This window comes from Calypte anna, chromosome 3 (assembly GCF_003957555.1).
Source record: "Calypte anna isolate BGI_N300 chromosome 3, bCalAnn1_v1.p, whole genome shotgun sequence".
NCBI lineage: Eukaryota > Metazoa > Chordata > Aves > Apodiformes > Trochilidae > Calypte > Calypte anna.
In genome coordinates, this window is record NC_044246.1 from 24,058,639 (window position 1) to 24,078,578 (window position 19,940).

At 42.5% G+C, this 19,940-nt stretch overlaps 1 protein-coding gene across 1 annotated transcript in view; it reads right to left on the reverse strand.

The window, feature by feature from the left end:
- Positions 1–184: 184 nt before the first annotated feature.
- USH2A (usherin) overlaps positions 185–19,940 on the reverse strand; it is a 387,112-nt gene continuing 367,356 nt past the window's right edge. The window contains exons 65-72 of the mRNA XM_008496570.2: positions 12,334–12,543; positions 10,269–10,507; positions 9,474–9,691; positions 7,465–7,641; positions 6,433–6,516; positions 4,573–4,817; positions 2,071–2,292; positions 185–274 (exon numbers count right to left, since the gene is read on the reverse strand). Coding sequence (XP_008494792.2) covers positions 185–274; positions 2,071–2,292; positions 4,573–4,817; positions 6,433–6,516; positions 7,465–7,641; positions 9,474–9,691; positions 10,269–10,507; positions 12,334–12,543 — 1,485 coding nt within the window. The remainder of the gene's footprint in view (positions 275–2,070; positions 2,293–4,572; positions 4,818–6,432; positions 6,517–7,464; positions 7,642–9,473; positions 9,692–10,268; positions 10,508–12,333; positions 12,544–19,940) is intronic.

Sequence of the window (19,940 nt, forward strand, 5' to 3'; positions counted from 1 at the left end):
AGATAGAGTTGGTGAAAAAAGGCCAACTTATCTTCCCCCACATCCCCTCCCTAGAAACAGTTTTACTTTTAACCAGTGGGCATGGGGTGGAGAAGCAGCAACCCTGTTCCCTGCCTCAAAGGCCATGCAGGCTGCTTTTGGCAAGTTACCCACTTTCTGTTTTCTGGAGAAGGTGTTGTGTTCTTCAGAGGTGGGTGTCAGTGAAAGTGGTGTGCTCCTTGGTGACTGTGCTGAAGCCTTTGATAACACTGACGAGATCTTCTTCATCTGCATACTGCTAGGAGAGGAAAAAATAAAGAGCATGTCATCCAAACCTGTACCAGACTAAAGGTGATTCCTTCATTTCTCTTTCCTTCAACTGCATAAAAACCAACTCTGAAATAGTCAAATAAGTGCACTTCTACTTCTCTACGTGTTTTTCTATTCCTCCCAGCGTGAGGTAAGAATCTAAAAAATTCAAGCACCTGAATTCAAATCAACTAGATTCTCATAGGAACCAATAAGTAAAAAAAAATCAATTTATATGTGTATATATATATTATATATATATATGACAGTAGTGTTTGTTACAGTGTGATGGGGAATCTGGAGATTTGAAAAGAAAAAAGAATACATGTTTACATGTTTTGTTTAAGAACCACATTGTCTGTGATAACTGTCTGTTGCCATAGCTTAAAGATATCACTAGTAGTGTTACTGCACATATGTGTCCTGGGCCACTTCAGCTATTCAGTATATTAATTTGCAATATGGACAATCTGTTTGCAGATTGAACCAAATCATGGTGCTAGCACAAGATACTCAGACAGAGCAAGAGCCTTCTCAGCACTGGGAAGCTGTTCTTTTGGCTCATGAGATTATACTGTTACGCACCCTGGTGAGCTGTTAGTCCCCAAGGGATTAAATCACAAGGATGTGATAGCTCTGAGAATAGGGCCCAAAGGTGTGTTGCAAATACTGCTGACTCAGGAAATCCATGAGCTGCTGAGTTTTTGCAGGAAGGTTAACCTGCACCTCTACGGTTTTTTGCATAGAGTGAAGCATCAGTTTCTTATTTAAGCCTTATCAGCTTCCTTGCTGTTTCTGTCTAAGCAAGCATGGCAGCAACAGTAGCAATGTCCATGAACTGTGGCATGTCTATACATTCTAGCCCTTCTAGCTAGTTGATGTTCTGAAGGTGAAAGCCCAAGGAAGCTGCCTGCATTTATGTGCCAGACCATCCACCAGATCACTTCATTTTGGAAAAGATCCCCTCATGACAAAGGCAGACTCTATCTAACTTCATTACTGTCTTAAATGTCTATCTGTTCCTATTTTCAGGACCCTTATTAGTCAGTTTTTTCTGAGACCAAGTACATCTTGCTGGCCCCCAAATTCCTTCCCACGTTTGCTCAAAAAGGGTGGAAGCCAAAGCAGCTGAGGTTAAAAAGCCTGTTTCCTGGTGACAGGAAGGGAAGTTACCAATGTGCTTAACTTTAGAATTCTAACTTGTATCTATGTGTTCAGGTCTATGACGCTGGCCAATTCTGTCCTATATTAAAATTCAGATACCCTGCCTACCTCCTCAACCAGTTCCATATGGGCAAAGTTTGGAGACATGTGTTGTGAGTGCCAGCATATCTGAGCATTCACATGGTCTCTACATCCTGACTGAACAGAATACAGAGAGCAGGTCTTGACAGCATTTGAGTCCAAGTTCACAGAGCAGGAATCACTAGAACACAAGCTCTTGGACCTGTGAAGAATGTCAAGACATCTCTCCGCACACATGCACATTTGCTGGAATGCACAGAGACTGCCCTGCAGCTGAGAAAATAGGAGGGAATTCTTCAAGGTGTATCCCTGGTGGACCATGGAAACCATCAGGGTGTGTGACCACCTGCAGCTCCAGAAAAATGGAGCTGAATGGTATGCGGAAAGGATTTTGAGGATCTAATCTGACCGTGTCCTAGGTCTTTTGGCTCTATCTCCAGCAGCTTTTGATATTTAGACCTTTTCATAATTCTGACAGAACAGACAAACCACTGGCAGCTGACACTCAAGAGCATCACAGAGGAATAGAGCCCTTACCAAGCCACGGCCAGTGGTGCGATGGTTGCGAATAATGGCATCCCAGGGTGATTCATCAGCAAGAGACTTCTTGTCATAGAGGTCAAGCAGCTGGCTGACACTGCGATGAAGGGAGGCTTGGGAATATGTCTGACTTAGCTGGCTTGGTCTCCTTGCCCCCAAAGCAATATGGGGGTTGCTTACGGGAGAACCAACTCCTGGAATTTTTGTATCCGCAAGCCCCTGTGAAGAAGACAAAAGCTAAGAAATCTAAAATAAAAGGAACGGTCTCAAACACTTTACCTGAAAAAAAACCCAACAAACCAAAACAGGAATGGAAGAGGACAAAGAAACCCATGCTTCAGAAATCATGCATAGTTATAAACAGAAGAAAAGGGGGAAAAAAAAGAGTGGACCTTTCCCTGTTGCAGGGCAATCATACCAGTAAAATGGAAAAAAAAAAAACCAAACCAAACCCCACACCATAAACAACAAAAAAAAACCCAAAACCAAACCAAAACCAAAAAAGCACCAACCCTATAGAACAGGACTTTCCCTGATTTAATTTTTTTCCTCTCATTTATTATTTTTTAAGTAGCCAACAGGCATGAGCCCAAAGATTTATGACTACCAGAGTGATAGCCCAGACGTGCACAGCAAGGGGAAGTTGGCAGATTTCCTTTTTCAGTTACCATGACCCAAGGAGAAGCCTTCCCACCAGGAGAAACATGCAATGTAAGACACCTTCATGCATACACTTTGGGTCACCTGGCACATCACACATCTTGCAGCTCTGCCAGCTAATGACTCTACCTCAAAGTGTGTTGTGTAACTTTTGAGAGTGACACTGCTTGATGAATCAGATGTGTCAGCAATGGTCTCAAACTAGGATTAAAGAGAGGGGGGTAGAACATTAGGGCAGGGGAAGGTGCAATGCAGGTGCTGCAGGTGCTGTCTGTTCCTCAAGAAGGGTGTGAATTATCTGTAGGTCTGTGAAAGGGAGCAATGTAGCAGGATGTAGGGGAGCAGGGGAACTGGCAGAGATGAGGTACTATTTAATTTTCAATGGTCATCAAGTACCATGTGGGCAGCCAGTAGTCCTTGCCACATGATCTCATTAAGAACTATAAAACACAAGTGATTTTGCAACTTCATAGTGGTTCTATCCTAACTTCTCAAACTAAGTCCTTTAACTGCTACACTGAAGAATCTATATTTTTAATCAGTCCATGAGCTTCTGGAAAAAAAAAAAAAAAAAAAAAAAAAAAGAAAGAAGGGGCAGAACATAGAAAGGGATTGTGCAGGCATGCCAGCAGCAAAGACATTTTAAAGTCAAGAGGAGCAACACAACATGACAGACTGTAGATGAAAAGGAATCAGAACCATGAGACCAAAAAAAGAAGTTTCTTATGCTCTTAGCCTTTGCCAGGAGAAGGGGCACACTGGAAATCCCATTGTTTCCAAGAGCTCCTTTGTTGAGGCACAGATGCAGCTTCTTGGCACTGAGACAAGAAGGAACAGAATGCGTGAAGGATGCAGGAGTCACCAGCCTGCTTGATGGCGCTCACAGGAAAAAGAAGCTGAGAAGTGACAAGAAGAATCATCTCACAGCCTTTGCCTGGGAAGAAGCATGGAAATAGAAGGCACCTCTGCTCCTATTCTCAGTCTTGTAATAATCACTCTATTTCTTTTGTCTTGTTTTTCCTCAAAGAGCGGGAGAGCACTACTACACTTCTACTACACTACTACACTTCATGGTGGGTCATGTTCTTTGTTGTTTTTTTTTTTTACAGAATTAGAATTTGTCATAATAAAAATTATACAAAGCTTTCTTCTTTACCATTCCTCAGCAGTCCTCTTCCCACCTCTCCGATAGTCCCACTGTGGCTCTGTGTGCACAGAGGCAGACACTCATTTTGTGAAGGTCCCTAGCTTTTCTCTGGTGGCACTTGCTCTCCCCCAACTTTCCTGGCATGCAGCTCATCCTAGAGCAATCTGGCTGAGTGGATGCTAGAAAGAAATAGAGACTCTTCCTAAGTCCTGCTTTTTGCAGGCACATTTCATGGATGCCTGCCAGACTGTCAGATTGCTCATGGTTAGCCATTCACAACAGGTAGTTGGGAATATATGAAAGGTTCCTCTGAAAAGCACATTTTTATGACCTGCCTTCTCACAGCATGCCAAGTTCTTTTCATCTCTATTGCAGACATCAGCCAGCACCAGGTGAAATCAGTGGCTTTGCAGTTTCTGGGACCAGCTCCAAAGTTTGTCTTTGACATCAGAAGCATTTTGGGGCTTACAAATGAGGTGCTGTTTTTTGGACTAAGCACCCATAGCCTGGCTGTCTGTGCCTACATTGGTACACCAGACAGCCCTTTTCCTACACGAAACAGCCTTCCCTTGGCAACCAAGAGTACAATAAAATGGTGAAAGAGGGAAGAAAAACTGTGTGTGTGTGTTTGAGGGGAGGAAGGTAAAAGTGTAAAATGATGGCTACACAACATAGCATTTCACCAAACATACCGGATGGGTTTCACCTGTTGAATACACACTCATTGGTGATGTTCTTTTCTGGAGTGGAACTAAAGGAGGTCTGTCTCGTGCATAGGGTTGTTTGTGGACTTTCCTTTGAAGAATTAAGGAGAGAATAATAGCCAAGAGGATCAAACCTAGAAGCACCATCAGCACTGCAAACCACAACTCATTGTAGAATTTTGCACGTTTGGACTCTGCTTTGTCCTTCTCTCCAGGTGTTGTCAAGATCAGACCTGTTAAAATCAAGAGGGATTAGGGGAGAAAGAATGTTATTTCAGAAAGCCTTTAACAATATGCTATCCCTTTCCTCGCTAATAAATTAGACAGAAATTTAAGTAATTTTGTCGTCCTGTGCTTATTTGCAATTATGTTCAAGGTGGCATAATGGTTCAATATGCTAGCGGGCTATCATAAAAAGCTTACTACCCTCAAGAGACCCTGCTTAAAGTTCTGGCATTGCTGCTCAGGCTGGAAATCACCACTGCATCAGCAGCTCTTGAGAAAGGAGGCGATGGAGGTGGAATGCAAGAAAAAAAGGGTTCTCCAAGTAACCTTGAAGTGTGGAAATTACTACAGTAATTTCAGAGCAGAACAGACAGAGGACATTCTCTCCAGCACTGTGTAGTGGCAGGCCTGTGCAGTGGAAAAGAAAGAGGGAGGATGACAGAGACAAAACGAGTGATAAATTACTACAAAAAGCGAACAACATAAAACATTTTATTCCTCCTTCCCCCTCCTGTTAGAAAAAATTGGCCATTTAGTTGGCTTTGCTCATACACAGCACAAGCCTAAGACGTCTCAGTGAGAGGTTTTCCTGGTTTTTTTTCCAATCCTACATATTAATTCAGACTGTAAGGAATTTCCATCACCTTAGCTTGTATGGCTCTGCTGCAAGTTGCCTGTGATGCTGATTGAGTTTGCAATAGGAGGAGCGATGGGTGTAAATTAACTGGGAGCTCTTTATAATGTCTGTACAGCAGCATTGCCTGAAATTATGCATGAGGGAGTGAGAGCATGAAAAGGGATACAAGGGAAAATCAGCATGCATACTAATTGCAAAGACAAGGTCCACCTATTTTAACAGGCTGAACAAGATGCAGCTCAAAAAGAAAGCTAATTAAAACCAATATGGTGGTCAGAAATTATTTCAGCTTAGCTTTGCTGAAACTTCTTACTGGTATGCATCCACAACTCAATGGGCAGCAACAAGCTGGGATTTCATCATACCAGATCCTTTGCTTCCACAAAACAGGCAAAGGCCTCACGGACAGAAGGGAAACAGCAGGTGTTATAAAGCAGGTACTGACAGCATCTTGTATGAGATTCTCATAAACTGGTTAGAGGAACACATCCTGGGTGAAACTACAAAAACTGGCTGGTTGGTGATAAAAAAGAAGCAGGCAGGTGCCCCTTTGCTGGAGTGCAGGGAGGAGAGAGAATGTGTATTTTAATTGTGAAACTGAGGAGGAAATGTGGGAGAAATCTTGAAATCTTGAGGAAATCTTGAATTAGAATTCAAGATGATCTTAATTTGGAAAGAAAATCTGGAAGAGAGCAAATTCTGTTCAGGAGTAAAAAGCATTACATTTTGGAGTAAAATATTTGTGTAAAAAATTAAATTAAAAACTATTACACATCTGGATAAAGGAGCTGAAGCCAATAATGATGTGAAGAAACATAATGCCACCCATATTGAAAAAGGCACATTACCTGCATAGCTCATACCCTAAAGACACATCCTTGGATCCTGCGATAAGATGCTATCCTGTCTAGCATACACCACATATGAAATTTCTACCACAAACACATAAAATCAATATGTGCTAGGTAATTTCTTTACATATTTACCAACTCCATCTCCAGCACTGTACTTGATGACTGGTGTCATGGCAGTCCCTTCATCAGTGATACAGGTCACTTGAAACAAAAAGGCTGGGCGAGAAATTCAGAAAATACTGTCAGAAGGGGAAAACAAATTCTGTAGGTGCTGATTTATCACTATGATCCCACAGCAGAGACAGGCAGGGCTGAGAAACATCAAGGCAGGTACAGCACATAACCCCTCAAACCCCCACTTGAGACTCAGAACAGAACCTCATAATCACTTATACATGGGTTATAACCTCTAAACTACAAATCATGGCAGATCATAGGTAGTCACCACTATGATGTTGCTACAAATTATGTTCTTTCACTACCCAATCCTCTCCATGACATGTAGCAGCCAGATTCCAAATTATTCACCATTTTTTCTAAATCCTTTATACTCCAGTCATGGCTAATATAAAAATTTTGAGAATGTTTGAGTAGAAAAAAAAAAAAAAAAAAAAAAGAAAAAAAGTATTTGCACCATTGCAAGAAAGTAAAAAAACATAACATATCCAAATCCTTTAAAATACAAAAACATGACACTTTGGAAAAAAAATATATATATTTCTCTCTTTTTTTCCATCTTGACAGTTTCCTTTTATTTGAAAGACTGTGAGTTTCTGAAAGAGGAACTAAATCTCAGGCTACGTCCAATTCTGAGTGCTCCTCTCTTAGTTTTGTTTAAAGAAAAATCCAATTCTGAAGCTGAGGATTTCTATGAATTTCCTAGAGAATGGTCCTAAGGGGTGGAATTGCACCAAAGCTCAAGGATTTGGGAAAGCTCAACCCTCACAATGAGCCAGAGCAGTCTCATCCTGTCAGGTAAAATGTCTAAGAGGAAGCTTAGCTCCACGGATTTTTATTTCAAGCATCTGCTTAGAGGTGCTGTGGTGTTTCTGTATTAGGCTGCAGTGCTCCTAGCTAGGGATAGTTATGGAGAATTTTTCACAAAGCGCACACAAGACTTAAGAGTCTTTCACAGAGAGAAAGCTATAGGGAATTGCAACTGACTTTTGTCAGATGTCTTTGGTAAATACAGCTCAGTGTCAAAGCCACTGTAGATGCGCTGCCCGCTCTCCGTCAGCGCATACTCCTTCAGGCGGCCGTTCAGGACAAACGTGCGGCTCCAGTCTATGTGGATGGTAGATAAATTGCTGACAACGGAGAACGGGGCCATGTACCGAGGTGCTGCAAAAGAAGGGAAAATAAAACCAAACCCTCATTTCTAGCCAAGAGGCGTGGCTGAGTTATACAGCTCAGAGAAAGACTCTGTGTGATACCAGCTCTCTGATACGTGCATTCCCTTTCCTCTCATATTCATATGTATGAGTAGGGAAGGTACAAGTTGAATAGAAAACTGCTGTAGTATGCCAGCCTCTGCACTGAGAAAACAGAATACCTCATATCATTATAGTAATGACCAAGAAGTCCCTTCCTTTGCTTTTGTATATGTGGTGCAGATACTAAAACCGTGTAAGTGAAATTTCAGCTCAAAGCTAGGGACAGGAAGACTCAGGTTGCACAAGTTCAGCTCCATCATGCCAGGCCATTGGAACCAAACTGCTAAGAGAGGACTCTTCAAGCCCTGACAAATTGCCCAAGATCAGCTTTTAACATTTGCACATTCATGAAAATATGGGGTTTCAGAAAAGCAAGAGCAGATGGCAGGCAGAGAGAAAAAAATCTCAGAACTCACTTCAGGGAGGTCAAGTTCATCAGTTGGGCTCAACAGCTTGCTGACGGAAGACTTAATTTAAGTTTGGGGTGGTCCTTTCTTGTGGCTTTACCATTAAGCTGTGTGCCCACTATATGCTGGTTTGTTCACAAGAAAGCTGCCTGTCCTGCTACCCTGTACTGCTAACTGCCCACTGTCACTAAAGCAAGCCTCCCAGACAAGAGGAAGGGGACAAACACAGTGATTCAGGTGACCTGGTATGAAGAGATCAGCAAGGCAAGAAAAATCAAGAATGAAAGGAGAGAGCTGCAGACCTGGTAGGGGTTTAAGTGGCTTAACAGTCCATTATGAATTTCCAACATTTAAATGTTCATTTTTTTCATTTTTAATTTAATAAAACAACACAGCTTTAGACATACTTTTTTTTTTTTTTTTTTTTTTTTTTTTTTTTTTTTTTGGTGTTGACATTAAAGAAAACCTGGGTTGTTACACTTGAAATTTTCAGCTAAGAATGTAGCAAATACTTTTTTAGTAATTACTAGGCATAACTACGAAGTGATGCAAAAGGGATTTTTAGAAAGGTGATGCTGAAATCCTGACACAAGACTATAAAATGAAAAGTGAACATCGTCTTTGCCCTGACCTAGCAAGCTGAGGTGAAATGCCCAACTCATCTGTTATGGAGTGATTCTGGCTACAGCACTATAGATCTTCTTAATAAAAGCTGATGTTAGACTACTACAAATTCAGTTTTGATGGCAAAATCTATTCTGACTGTAGACACAGGTTCTGCATATTAAATTTCCTTGCAGGCCATTGACATGTACCTTAAAGGTAGCAATTAAGTCTTACTTCCTTGTCAACAAGGATCCAAACATTTAGTTGACATCCAAGGAAAATTTTTGTTAGCCCTGGCAAAAATGTGGCATGAATTAGGACAGCAAGATTGTTTCTGAGAAGAAACATCAGGTCTCTTTCAGAATCTCCACTTTCCTGAGGGATTATTTATGGCAATCTATTTATTACTACACATCACCCTTCTGGTAATACTTGAACATTTTATGTTCTGCAGCTCTACGGCCCAATCTCAGTAAAATAAGAGGTTTTTGGGCTGCCAAAACAGAGGATGTGATATCAGATGATGAGCAAAGAAATATTTTTGAAGGAATGAGCAGTCAAGCCCCAGAGCAGAATTTCAATGAATGGGTAGCAGGGGCATGGTGCCCAGAAGAGAATGTTTCTGGGGACACCATCTTTCACAGAGGTGAAGAAGTCCTTTGGTGCTGTGCAGCCCCATGGATAAGAAAGGGGCATTGCCAATTGGTGAACCATTTCTCATACTCACGTTCCTTTTCTGTAGTGAATCCAATCCATTCCGAGGCACTGCTGCCAACAGAGTTGTAAGACACGACTCGCAGGTTGTAGGTCGTGTAAGGCTCGAGGTTGGACACATTGGCACTCTGGCCTTTTCCTGTATACTTCACCTCAGTCGGGCCAGGACTGCAAGCCTTCACTGCTGGCTGCTGATTCAGAGGACAAGCCACATACACATGGAGCTCATAGCTGAGAAGAAAGTTGGGATTCTGTTTAATCAGAGGCATTAATAGTATAAAAGCCAAAAAGATGTTTCATCCTCATTGCTGTATGTCTGGCTACTGAAGAAGAGATTCTAGTTTTCTCTTGGAGATTTTGGCTCCAAGTGCAAGGTGCCTGTAAGGCACTCAGCCACGTATCCACAAGCAATCATGGCTGGCAGTCACACTCACAGGGAATCTGTTACTGCCTGTTGTCTTGATGTTCACTTCTGCAAATCAGGATTTGCCCTAGTAACTACACGGTGCAGCTGCTTCTTTACTGTTAATCTCATGTTTTGGCTGTCAACCACACCAGTCAGGCAATTACCTCCACTCATAGCAACTCATCCTCTCCACCTTCACACACACCCCCCACCACCTCCCAATATCCTGCTCAGGAGAAAAGTAATTGTTGCATGAAAACACATCCCAGATGGCATTTAGCCCACAGGGGATGTCACTAACAACACCAGGAAGGAAGAGCGTGGCTATCACAACTGCCCAGTGCTCACAGCCCTGGATTCCAGCTCATTCCACCACCCCTGGCTGAGGTGGGCAGTGCCTACCTGGTGACAATGCCGTTGGGTGACTCGGGGGCACTCCACTGGAAAGAGGCGTTTCGGGAGGTGACGGTGCGGATCTGCGGGGGGGGTTGCTCAGAGGGAGGAGCTGGCTGCGTGGTGATTTGGGCCATGGGTCCTTTGCTGCAGCAGTTGAAACAGGTGCAGGCCTCCACGCCAATGGAGTATGTGGTAAAAGGTTTTAGCCCATGTATTGTCTGCTGGGTGGCAGTGCCTTCTGACAGCTGTAAAAATTAAGAGGGAACTTGTCACAGCTTCAGGCACCACAAGCACTAAACAAGAGTTATGGAGGTGAATTAACTCCTGAAGAAGACAAGCACACGGTTGTACTTGTCCTTTAAGTCTGACATTAGTGCAGCTGTTGTGTGTTGGGAACTCTGCACTCATTTTTTCTCCCATTTTGAAGTTAAAGAGCACTGTTCAAAGGAAAAGTCCATACCATCAGTGGCCTCACAGACATCTTGAGCTGAGCTGTGACCACTGTATGTCAGCTTGCAAATGTCAGAGAAACAGGAAACCTTTAAGGAGAAACTTTGAGATGAGTGGTACTGAAGCAAAAATAAATCAGTGTGGAAAATAACTCCATGAAAAGTGCACTAGCAAATACTAATGTGTATCTAACACACTTCCTCAGCATGGATACCAGAGAAAGTATTGGACAGAGTGATATAAATGTGTCTGGTGGGTCCATTTATTCACAGACAGGACAATGTGCTCTCTGGTAAGAACCCCTGAGTCAAAGACCAACATGATATTGCATTCAAACAGCCATGGTGCTGGGTGAGCCTCTTGGGAAACTCTCCTATGCTCAGAAAGGGAGACCTGGCAGCTCTGGCAATGGAAATGGTGCCCTTGTTCTGAAACTGCTTGCAGGAAGTGCCACTCCACTGCATTGCTGTACATTTTGCAGGTATAGCTTTTTAAGCCAAAGAAATAAAAATATGTAGAAAACACCAATGAGGAGCAACACCTGCTCCTATTTGTCAGCACATGGTTAAATGAAATGTAGAAAAAAAAAAACAGGAGGGGAAGAATCAAACAAGCAAAGAAAGGCACTTGATGATTCTTGATGCCAGGGCTGGAAACGAGCCAGCGGTATGGCAGGTGTGAGGGGGTGGATATGAAGGGTCATGCAGGTTTCAGTGAGAAGAACTGGCTGAATCAGTCACAGAGACAGCCAATTGCACTGGAAGGAATAAATGTGTATTGTGCAATCAGTAGGCCACTTAAGTTCATGGAAAGGACTGGTGACCTGAGGTGAACTTAGCACTCTGAAGTTGAGCAAAATGGAACGAGGAAAAAATCGCATACAGATATTTACCTGCTTGTAAAATACAAGCAGACAGTGTTACAGACAAGAAGTTTTCAAGTATTTTGCAGTGATGTGATGGCAGCTGTTCCAGGCACCCCCCACAGCCGCAGCTTTTCCGCATCACCTCCTTATTTTATAATTCTAAGGAAGCCCTACAGATTTCCTAAACTGTCCCTTTTAGAAACCTAATGGTGTCTAGGCTGAGACATAAAACACAGAAGTTCCTTGGCTACTTGCATTATTCTTCAGTTCTTTACCATTAAATACTTCTTACAAGGAAGAAGGATTTTAAAGGGAAACTCATGTGCATCATTCTTCTGAACTTCAAGTTCACAGGCTATCCAAAGCACACGAGCATTACCTACTGGCTGCAGCTCCCACCTGCACCACTGGGACTGGCAGGAGCTGTCTGGAAGTGTTTCATTTGGCTGGTTAGCCACCCCTGAACAATGCTGTTGATTTCCATCAAATTGTCACAACACATCACCACGTGAGAAGGGTTCAGTGATGAGCTTAGTTCCTGGAGAAGCATAACATTTAGGTGAGAGAAAGCATTGATAATGTCTTGGCCAGGAGAGAGCATTGCAGAACAGTTATCAGCAGGAGTGCAGGAGGGAAAGACAGTCTGCAACCAGCAGCAGCAGCTTGTAAGAGCAAGCTTTTGTAAGGACAAGCGTTTGTAAAGCTAAAAAACACAATCTCAAATGGAAGTACAGAAACTGTGTTGGCAATACTCACCACCACAACAGTCCCACTGGTATCATTGCAAAAGAGCCTGTAGATACTGACCACCCCGTTTGGCTTAACAGGGGGGCTGATGTTGACCACGGCCACTGTGGATGCCACCATGTCAAAGACGGGAGCTCCCAGGCCCTCCGGAGGGGCAGGGCCCGTCTGGCACCGGGACCAGCTGCTGGGTGCCCGGCCTGCAGAGTTTACTGACCACACCTTCAGCACACAAAAACAGATAAACTGTTAGCAGAGGACTCAAGCCTACAAAGCATCCACTGTTAGCCAGGGGATGCTACTGCAGCTGTCTTGACACTGAGATAAAATACACCGTGATGACACTCATGCAATGTGTGCCTTGACTGCTGACCAACACCTGTGTTGACTCAGTGGCTTTCTATCAGAAGAATGAAATATTCTCCACTGCTATGTTTAGGGAAAAGAAGCAGACTTCATGTCTCACATGGTCTGTATTCATGAGTCTTCTCCCTACCTCATCCCCAAGATCTGAATTTCACTGCTGTCTGTGTGACTGTGAAGCTGTGACTCCTTCAGAAGCCATGATCAACAGTGATAATGTTTTGAAAGACCTCCCAACAGCGATACTGTGATGAGTCCTGTGAATTTCTCCTTTCTACATGTTTCCTTGGCGTATGCAAGCAGCCCCAGTGAATTCAGCTTGGCACTGTGTGACAAGTTATGTTCACCTTGACTGAATCGTAAAAGCCAAATTCTAGTTAATTATTACATTACATGAACATCCCTCTATTGAAAATACTATGATATCAATCAGTTGGCAACATTTTCAGTAACCTATAATATAAAGAAAACCTCATTGAAAAGGGTAAGTAAATCAGCATCTCTCATTTATTTTCACAACAACATTTACTTTATTGCATGAGCACAAAGGGAACAGCTCTAGTTCCAAGATTTCAAAATTTAGCAGCTTGAATTAGGCCTGATTAAAACCCACATGTCTCTATGAACTATGCCTACTGGTTTTGTCAGCTTCCCAAAACCAGAGTGATCTGCAGACTACATAAAATTCAGCACTTATTAAACACACTCTCCAACAAATCTGCATGAAAATTAAATTTTGCTTTCATCAAGGAGTGAATAAACATATGGAAGGATGTATAATCTTATTTATCAAAAACCATTTGTATAATTAAACACGAATATCATAAAAGGTTGCCTTAGGTCATCATTTGCATGAGTAAGTAATTTGTAGAATGTCAGGTACAATAGACAGAATAGATGGATGCGTGAGCGTATAGGGTTAAATTAGGCTCAATATTAGCAAACCACATAGTGATCAATCAGAATGATAGATCTAAATGGAGATACAAGAGGACTGTCTGAGTGATTTTTTTAGTATAAGTATTCCTTAGTAAGCTTTCACGGCAAAGCAGTTCTAACTAGAGTAAAACATGTTCTTCTGTGGATCTACACTGGGCAGAGGTCCTGGGGAGGTGGATGGTGGGACTGGGCCTTTAAAAAAAAATAGGAAGTTTAGAAATAAGATGTCTTCAAAACTGACTCTAGAATCCTTCCAGCTTCCAACGTTAAAACTACAAGACCAAGCTACTTCACAAGAGGTCTGGGGAAGGAAAAATCCAAAAACCACCACAGTGGCCTTGAAGACTGTGGTTCTGCCAATTACAAACCCAAAGTTCCTGCCTGATTCCATCAATAATGTATATAGCACCATCCACTGAAACATTACGTAAGTTCTGATGATGCACTACCATAAAAAGCTCAGCCAAAGCACTTTTCAGTAAAATCAATAATATATTTCTGTTGTGAACTTTTCATAAAGTCAAACTCTGTTCGCTTTACTGCAGTAGGTTAAACTTCCATCTCAATTCAGTCCAAGGTGCTACAAAGATTTACTCAGAGTCATTCATTTCAAGAGACATATTTCTTTGTGGCGAGAGTAAGCCACATATGGAAAGAGCAGCTCTGAGTGTGCCACTGGCTTTGACTTGGATCTGACCTGAGTTATATCCAGGCTGTGGTCTTAATGATCAGGGAGTGTAACCATGTTGGACCTGACCTGCAGAGCAAGCAGCTCACAGAAAGACTGAAGGTGGTGAGTAGGAACAGAGACTTCCTATGCAGCGCAGGCATTCAGCTGCAGAATGGGAGCCCCTAGGAAATCCAGAGGAATCCAAAGCAGAGAGGGATGCAACTCAGCTGGAATGCACACTCCACACTGAGAGTTGGATGGAGACGCTTTCCTCCATTGATCCCTCTCCTGTCATAGAATTTTCTTATTTCAGAAAATAAGAGCTCTTTCTTCCCAAACACTGACTTAGAACAACAGAAAACAGGTTGTTCTTCCCCTTTCACATTGCAGCTAAGTGGCTGAATGACTCCTCCAGGAAGCAGGTAATTTAGGTTCAATCACATGCTCCAGCAGAGGAAGCCAAACCTGCCCCCTCCAGAATGGGAATGTCCCAGTGGATGACTGGTCTTTGTGCTTAGGGTGCTCCCAGTGCCCCCTTGGGGGCTGTTTCATTGAGCATGAACACAATGGAATCAAGGTTGACTGGGCAGAGCACAAGCAGACAGAAGCAGACACAGTTGCCAAGTGCTTCCCCAGGGAGGTGGAGAGGAGCTGCAGTTGTTCCCTTTGATCCCCAAGGCACCACATCCCAATCCTCTCGAAAAAAGGCTGAGGTCACAGCCTCATGCATGTGGGCCTGAACAGACAGGCATGCTCTAAGCTACTCTAGGGCACCAGCTACTCAGCCCTGCTAAGATGTGTTTCCAGCAGAAAACCTCTATGTGTCTGTGAAATGCCAGCTTCTGAGACAGTTGTGACAGCTGAACAGGACTTCTGAGGATCTAAATTCTGGATTTACACTGACCTAAGCTGGATTCCCTTAAGTCCCTCTGCTTCTGCTCAACCATCTGTAAAAGCATGTATGGGTATAATAATATTGCCCTTTGAGAATCACTATCCAAGTAAATCCTAGTCAGCATTTGAAGCCTTGGAGCAGTAAGTGCCCAGAACTGACTGCAGATGGAAATGCTAATGTTTAGCCCCTTCTTTGCATGAAGAAGTGGGACAGCATGGCATCAGAAGCCTGTTATATTCAGAGCTTTGGTCATGGATTCTCAAAAAGTCATCACAAAACAGTCATGAATGAAAGCTACTGCCTGGTTAAGCTGATATTTCATGGTTTAGACTTCTGTAAAAAGTTTTTTGGGGCTGGTAAAAATTTCTCCTAAATTGTGGTATAATCAGCACCAAAAAATATTTAACTGCATTCACATAGAAACGTAAAGAGTTTAACAGCCAGAAGCATTATCTGCTGCTTGTAATGTAAGAAATGATCACATCTCTGAGATCTACTCACAATACAGACAATAGAAAGAAAACAAAAGTGTAAGACTTTCTGAATATACTGCCTCCAAAAGCACAAAGTCTGACATCATGGTGCATGGCTCAGCACCCTGCCAAAAGATGTGCTGGTGTTAATGGCTGTGTTGCCCAAAATGCCAGAAAGGGTTTCAAAATCTCCTACAGGGGTTACTATTCAAAATGCTTTCTTAATATGCTGGCCCCTGGCCCAGAGCACACTTTGGAGCCAGAGAAAGAGGGGGGCATGGGGGGGAGGAAACCTCTCCAGGGACCATATATTTGCAGGACTGAAGAATTCCAGTTACAGGTACCTAAGCCTTCCTTTCCCCATCATAAATGAGCCTTCACACATCTCTGCTCCTGGAAGAAACTGGTTATCAGCCACTGCTCAAAATGATCATAGGACAATTTCAAGGTTCATCGGTACAGCAAGAAGGGGCAAAACCTATGCAGAGCAGGAAGGGAAGTGCTGAGGAGATGGACACTGCCTTACCACAGTGAGCCCAGCTTACATTGGTCACCAGCCCTTCCCTGGTGGTGAGAACAAGGTCCAGCACAGCACTTTTTCTTGTTGGTTCCTCTACTTTTTGGAGGAGGAAGTTATCATCTATGCATTTCAGCAACATCCTGGATTGCTGATACCTTGCTGTGTTGTTCCTCCAGCAGATGTCAGGGTGGTTGAAATCACCTGTGAGGACCAGGGCCTGTGAATGTGAAGCCTCTTCTATCTGCCTATGGAGGGCCACATCTGCTTTGTTCTGCTGGTCTGTTGGCCTGTAGTAGACCCAAGTTGACATCTTGCCTTTGTGAGGGACAAGACTTCAGCTCTGTATGTGGCTGTAGCTTGCGATGAGCTCCTGCAGGCACTCAGTACATAGTTGTTTGCATTTTAAAGAGTCTCATTAGCAAACCACTACCTACCTTCAGCTTTGAGGACTAATTAGAGCTGTAGGGCAGTAAGGTAGTGCTGTAGGTTCTGGGGAACTACAAGGTCAAGCCACCCATTTCACATGTGAACTCTACTCCTGGGAGTAAAGGACAGGTATGACTTAGGTCTCCACCCTTAGGGCATCCACAGACAGCACATGTCTATGACTGCTGCTGTTTCCAAAAAGGATTCGACTGTAGTGACATGAGGCAATCAGGTGCTGCTAATTACAAGGTGGGAGGCATGAGTTTGTGTTAAGTTCACCTTTTATTGGTCGCCCAATCCTGCTCATGCGCAGCTGGGGTCAGCCCTAATTGGGCACAGGTTGGCTTAACACAAGCTCACGCCTCCCACCTTGTAATTAGCAACACCTGATTGCCTCATTTCACTACATTCGATGCTGCCATTCTCAGAGTGCCAGAAGAGACAAAGAGAGAAGGGTTCATACCACTCTCCACTTTCAAGAGTTGCTTCATGGAGGTCACAAAGATACAATACTTTGAGACTTTGCTCTGTATTTTTTGAATCAGGTTTGTCCCACTTTAACCCTACACTAGCATAAGTGCAGAATTTTCACAGTGTAATTCTTCTCCAAGACAGCCATTTTAAGGGTATATAAGATACAACATCAGCAAGTTTCAGAAATACAGCACCCAATTTTTAGCTGTGTTTGAACAGCAGTCTGTAAGAAAACTGAAGAGACTGTAATCTTGGCTGGTTAAAATGAGGCAAACCCAGAGGAGCTCCCTCTCACCGCTGGTTGCAGCACCCTTCCCAAGCCTTTCTTCTCATCAGAACTTGCCAGTGTGCAGCCTGGGTAATTTGGAGCTACTTATGCAACATCAGCACAGCTCAGGGCACAAACCTTGTCTATGAAATCCAGCATTCAGCATTAGGATAATGTATTCACAGCTGGGCACTGCTGTGTCAGGCAGGTGTTAGCAAAGCAAAAATTTTCAAAAGTGGCTGCAATCCACAGGGGACAGACTGAAGATAAGGGAAAGAAAACATCATGTCCACTCATATCCAGGGGTACATAGAGGTAATAAACAAATGTGTGCTTCTGATTGCCCATCCTCAGATCCATACTTTTCCTTCCTCTACATTCAGTTAGCATCCTGATGGAGGCCATAAGCATATAATGGGGTAGATTCTAGGTCCAGACTTCAAATATTGTGATAATTTGTGCCTCTTAACAATGCTATTCATATTCACTATTCAAATACTAATAATATAAGGTACTGAACCCATTCTGGGGAAGGGAAAGACAACAGGCAAACAGTTTGTGACTTAAACAAATCTACTAAATAGTAAGGAAGCTAGTCTCATAACATAGTATAACACCAGCAATTAATGAGAGATGTAAACAGGTTTAACTCTAAAAGGTAGAAAATTAAATAATTTGTTTCCTATGGGTGTATAATGAGATAGTTACCAAGTTCCCATGAGAGAGATAAGCAGATATTAAAAGGTCTTTCCAATACCTGTAATGGCTAAGGGCAACAGCTAATTCAATAGATTAGATCAAAATCACCACTTCTTTCTCCGCTTCTGATTTATTACTTTGGCTGTAGTTAATCATCATTCATTTTAGTTTGCTTTTCAGCAGTCATAAATTATGCCACACAAATAAAAAGATACAATCAAGAAAATCATATCAAGTCATCTCCAGCCCTGGAGTATATTTTCCCCTGGTACTCACACTAATGTCTTTTTAAAGGATATCTTTCTGTGGTTTTGAATATGTCAGATTCACAATTTACTGAGAAAGGTCTTGCAAGAGTGGTGCTCTAGCAGTCTCCGTGGCAATTTCAGAAGTAAACAAACCCAGCCTAATATTCATATTTAATTTAATGAACAAAACCCAAGGTTTGTTGCATCAATTCTTTGTTTAAGCCCTTGGATTGAGGATGCTGTTGAAAACAGAAGTGCCTAAAGTGGGGCTTAATAAAAGAAATCGTTCCAAATGGCCCTTCTCATTACTTTGTACCCTCTACCAAGGGAAAAGAAGCACCTAGTTCAGAAGAAGTTTATTTAGAGTAGGGGTTGCCATTACATCAGAGAAACAAAATATTTATGTCTCCTTTACTTTTCAGAAGCTGAGGTTGAGCTCGGTAGCCTAATGCAGGTACAATATGGTAAACTGCTTACTTGGAAGCAAGAAGCACAAAGACTCTTGTAAGTAAAAAATAGTTTTCCAAACAAATTAAAAAGGGGATAATGACTAGAGAGAGCTAGAAAGACCTAAATTTCATTTTACATCACTACTTTTTAGTACATCTTTCTGTCAGGGAGATAGGAAGAAATTAAAACAATTAAAAGGAATTAAAATAATGAAAAGAAGCCAGATTTGATTACAGATGGGTGACTTTCTCTCACTGGCTAGTCAGAAAACCAGTTTCTCCCTATCTCACACTGCAGAAGTCACTAAACTGTTTGCCAGTAACTAAGCAGCACAAACTGGAGCTGAGCCAACAATTTGACAGACGGCTGGTAAACCAAGTGTCATTCTTCTCATTTCTGAGAGTGACCAAGAGGGCTGACTTATTCTACACTCCATGTAGTTGGTCCTGCTTTCATCTCCATGACTTTGCACCCATATTTTTTTCCCCTCTTTGTATCTCCAGAGTCAGAGTATCATTTGTTTTCTCTTTGAGAGTCCAAGATGGAGAACCCAAAACATGTTTTCCCTGGTAGTATCTCAGGGTATTTCCTAGTGATGAGAGTGTGGGAAGCATGCTTCACAAGCAAGAAGTGTTTTGTACCTCTATTGTGAGTTGACCAGATAATTCTTCTGGAGAATAATTCTCTCCAGGAAGCCATAAAACTTTCTGAAAAGGGACGATCCTGCTTTCCTGTCTTTTATATGTTCCATGAATGCAGAGTGGAAATAATGATGTACTCTAAACCAGGAAGACATTAAGCCATTAACCCAAAGTAGTCTTAAGTGCACATTTCAGTGCTGTTGTGACATTGCACTTTCATGGAAACTGCACCAAACTCTGATGACTCTGATTTGCCAAATGGAACTAAATGTCACAAATGCCACAATTGCCTCTTTTGAAAGGGCTTTCCCTTAGCTGGGAAAAACAGCTCTGACTCTGTAGGTTGTTATATATCTAACATTGCACACCACCCTCAGTAATTCCTGAGAAGGGCCTTCACACTCTGATTCAGAAATATTCCAAAAGGTTACACTTGCAAAAGCATTAGGCCTCATGCGTTACAGAGTTTAAGTCAGTTTTTCCTTTTTTTATAAGCTCATGCGACAGCATCTGTTTAATGCACTCCAACAAATTCCTAAAAAGCCAGATGCTC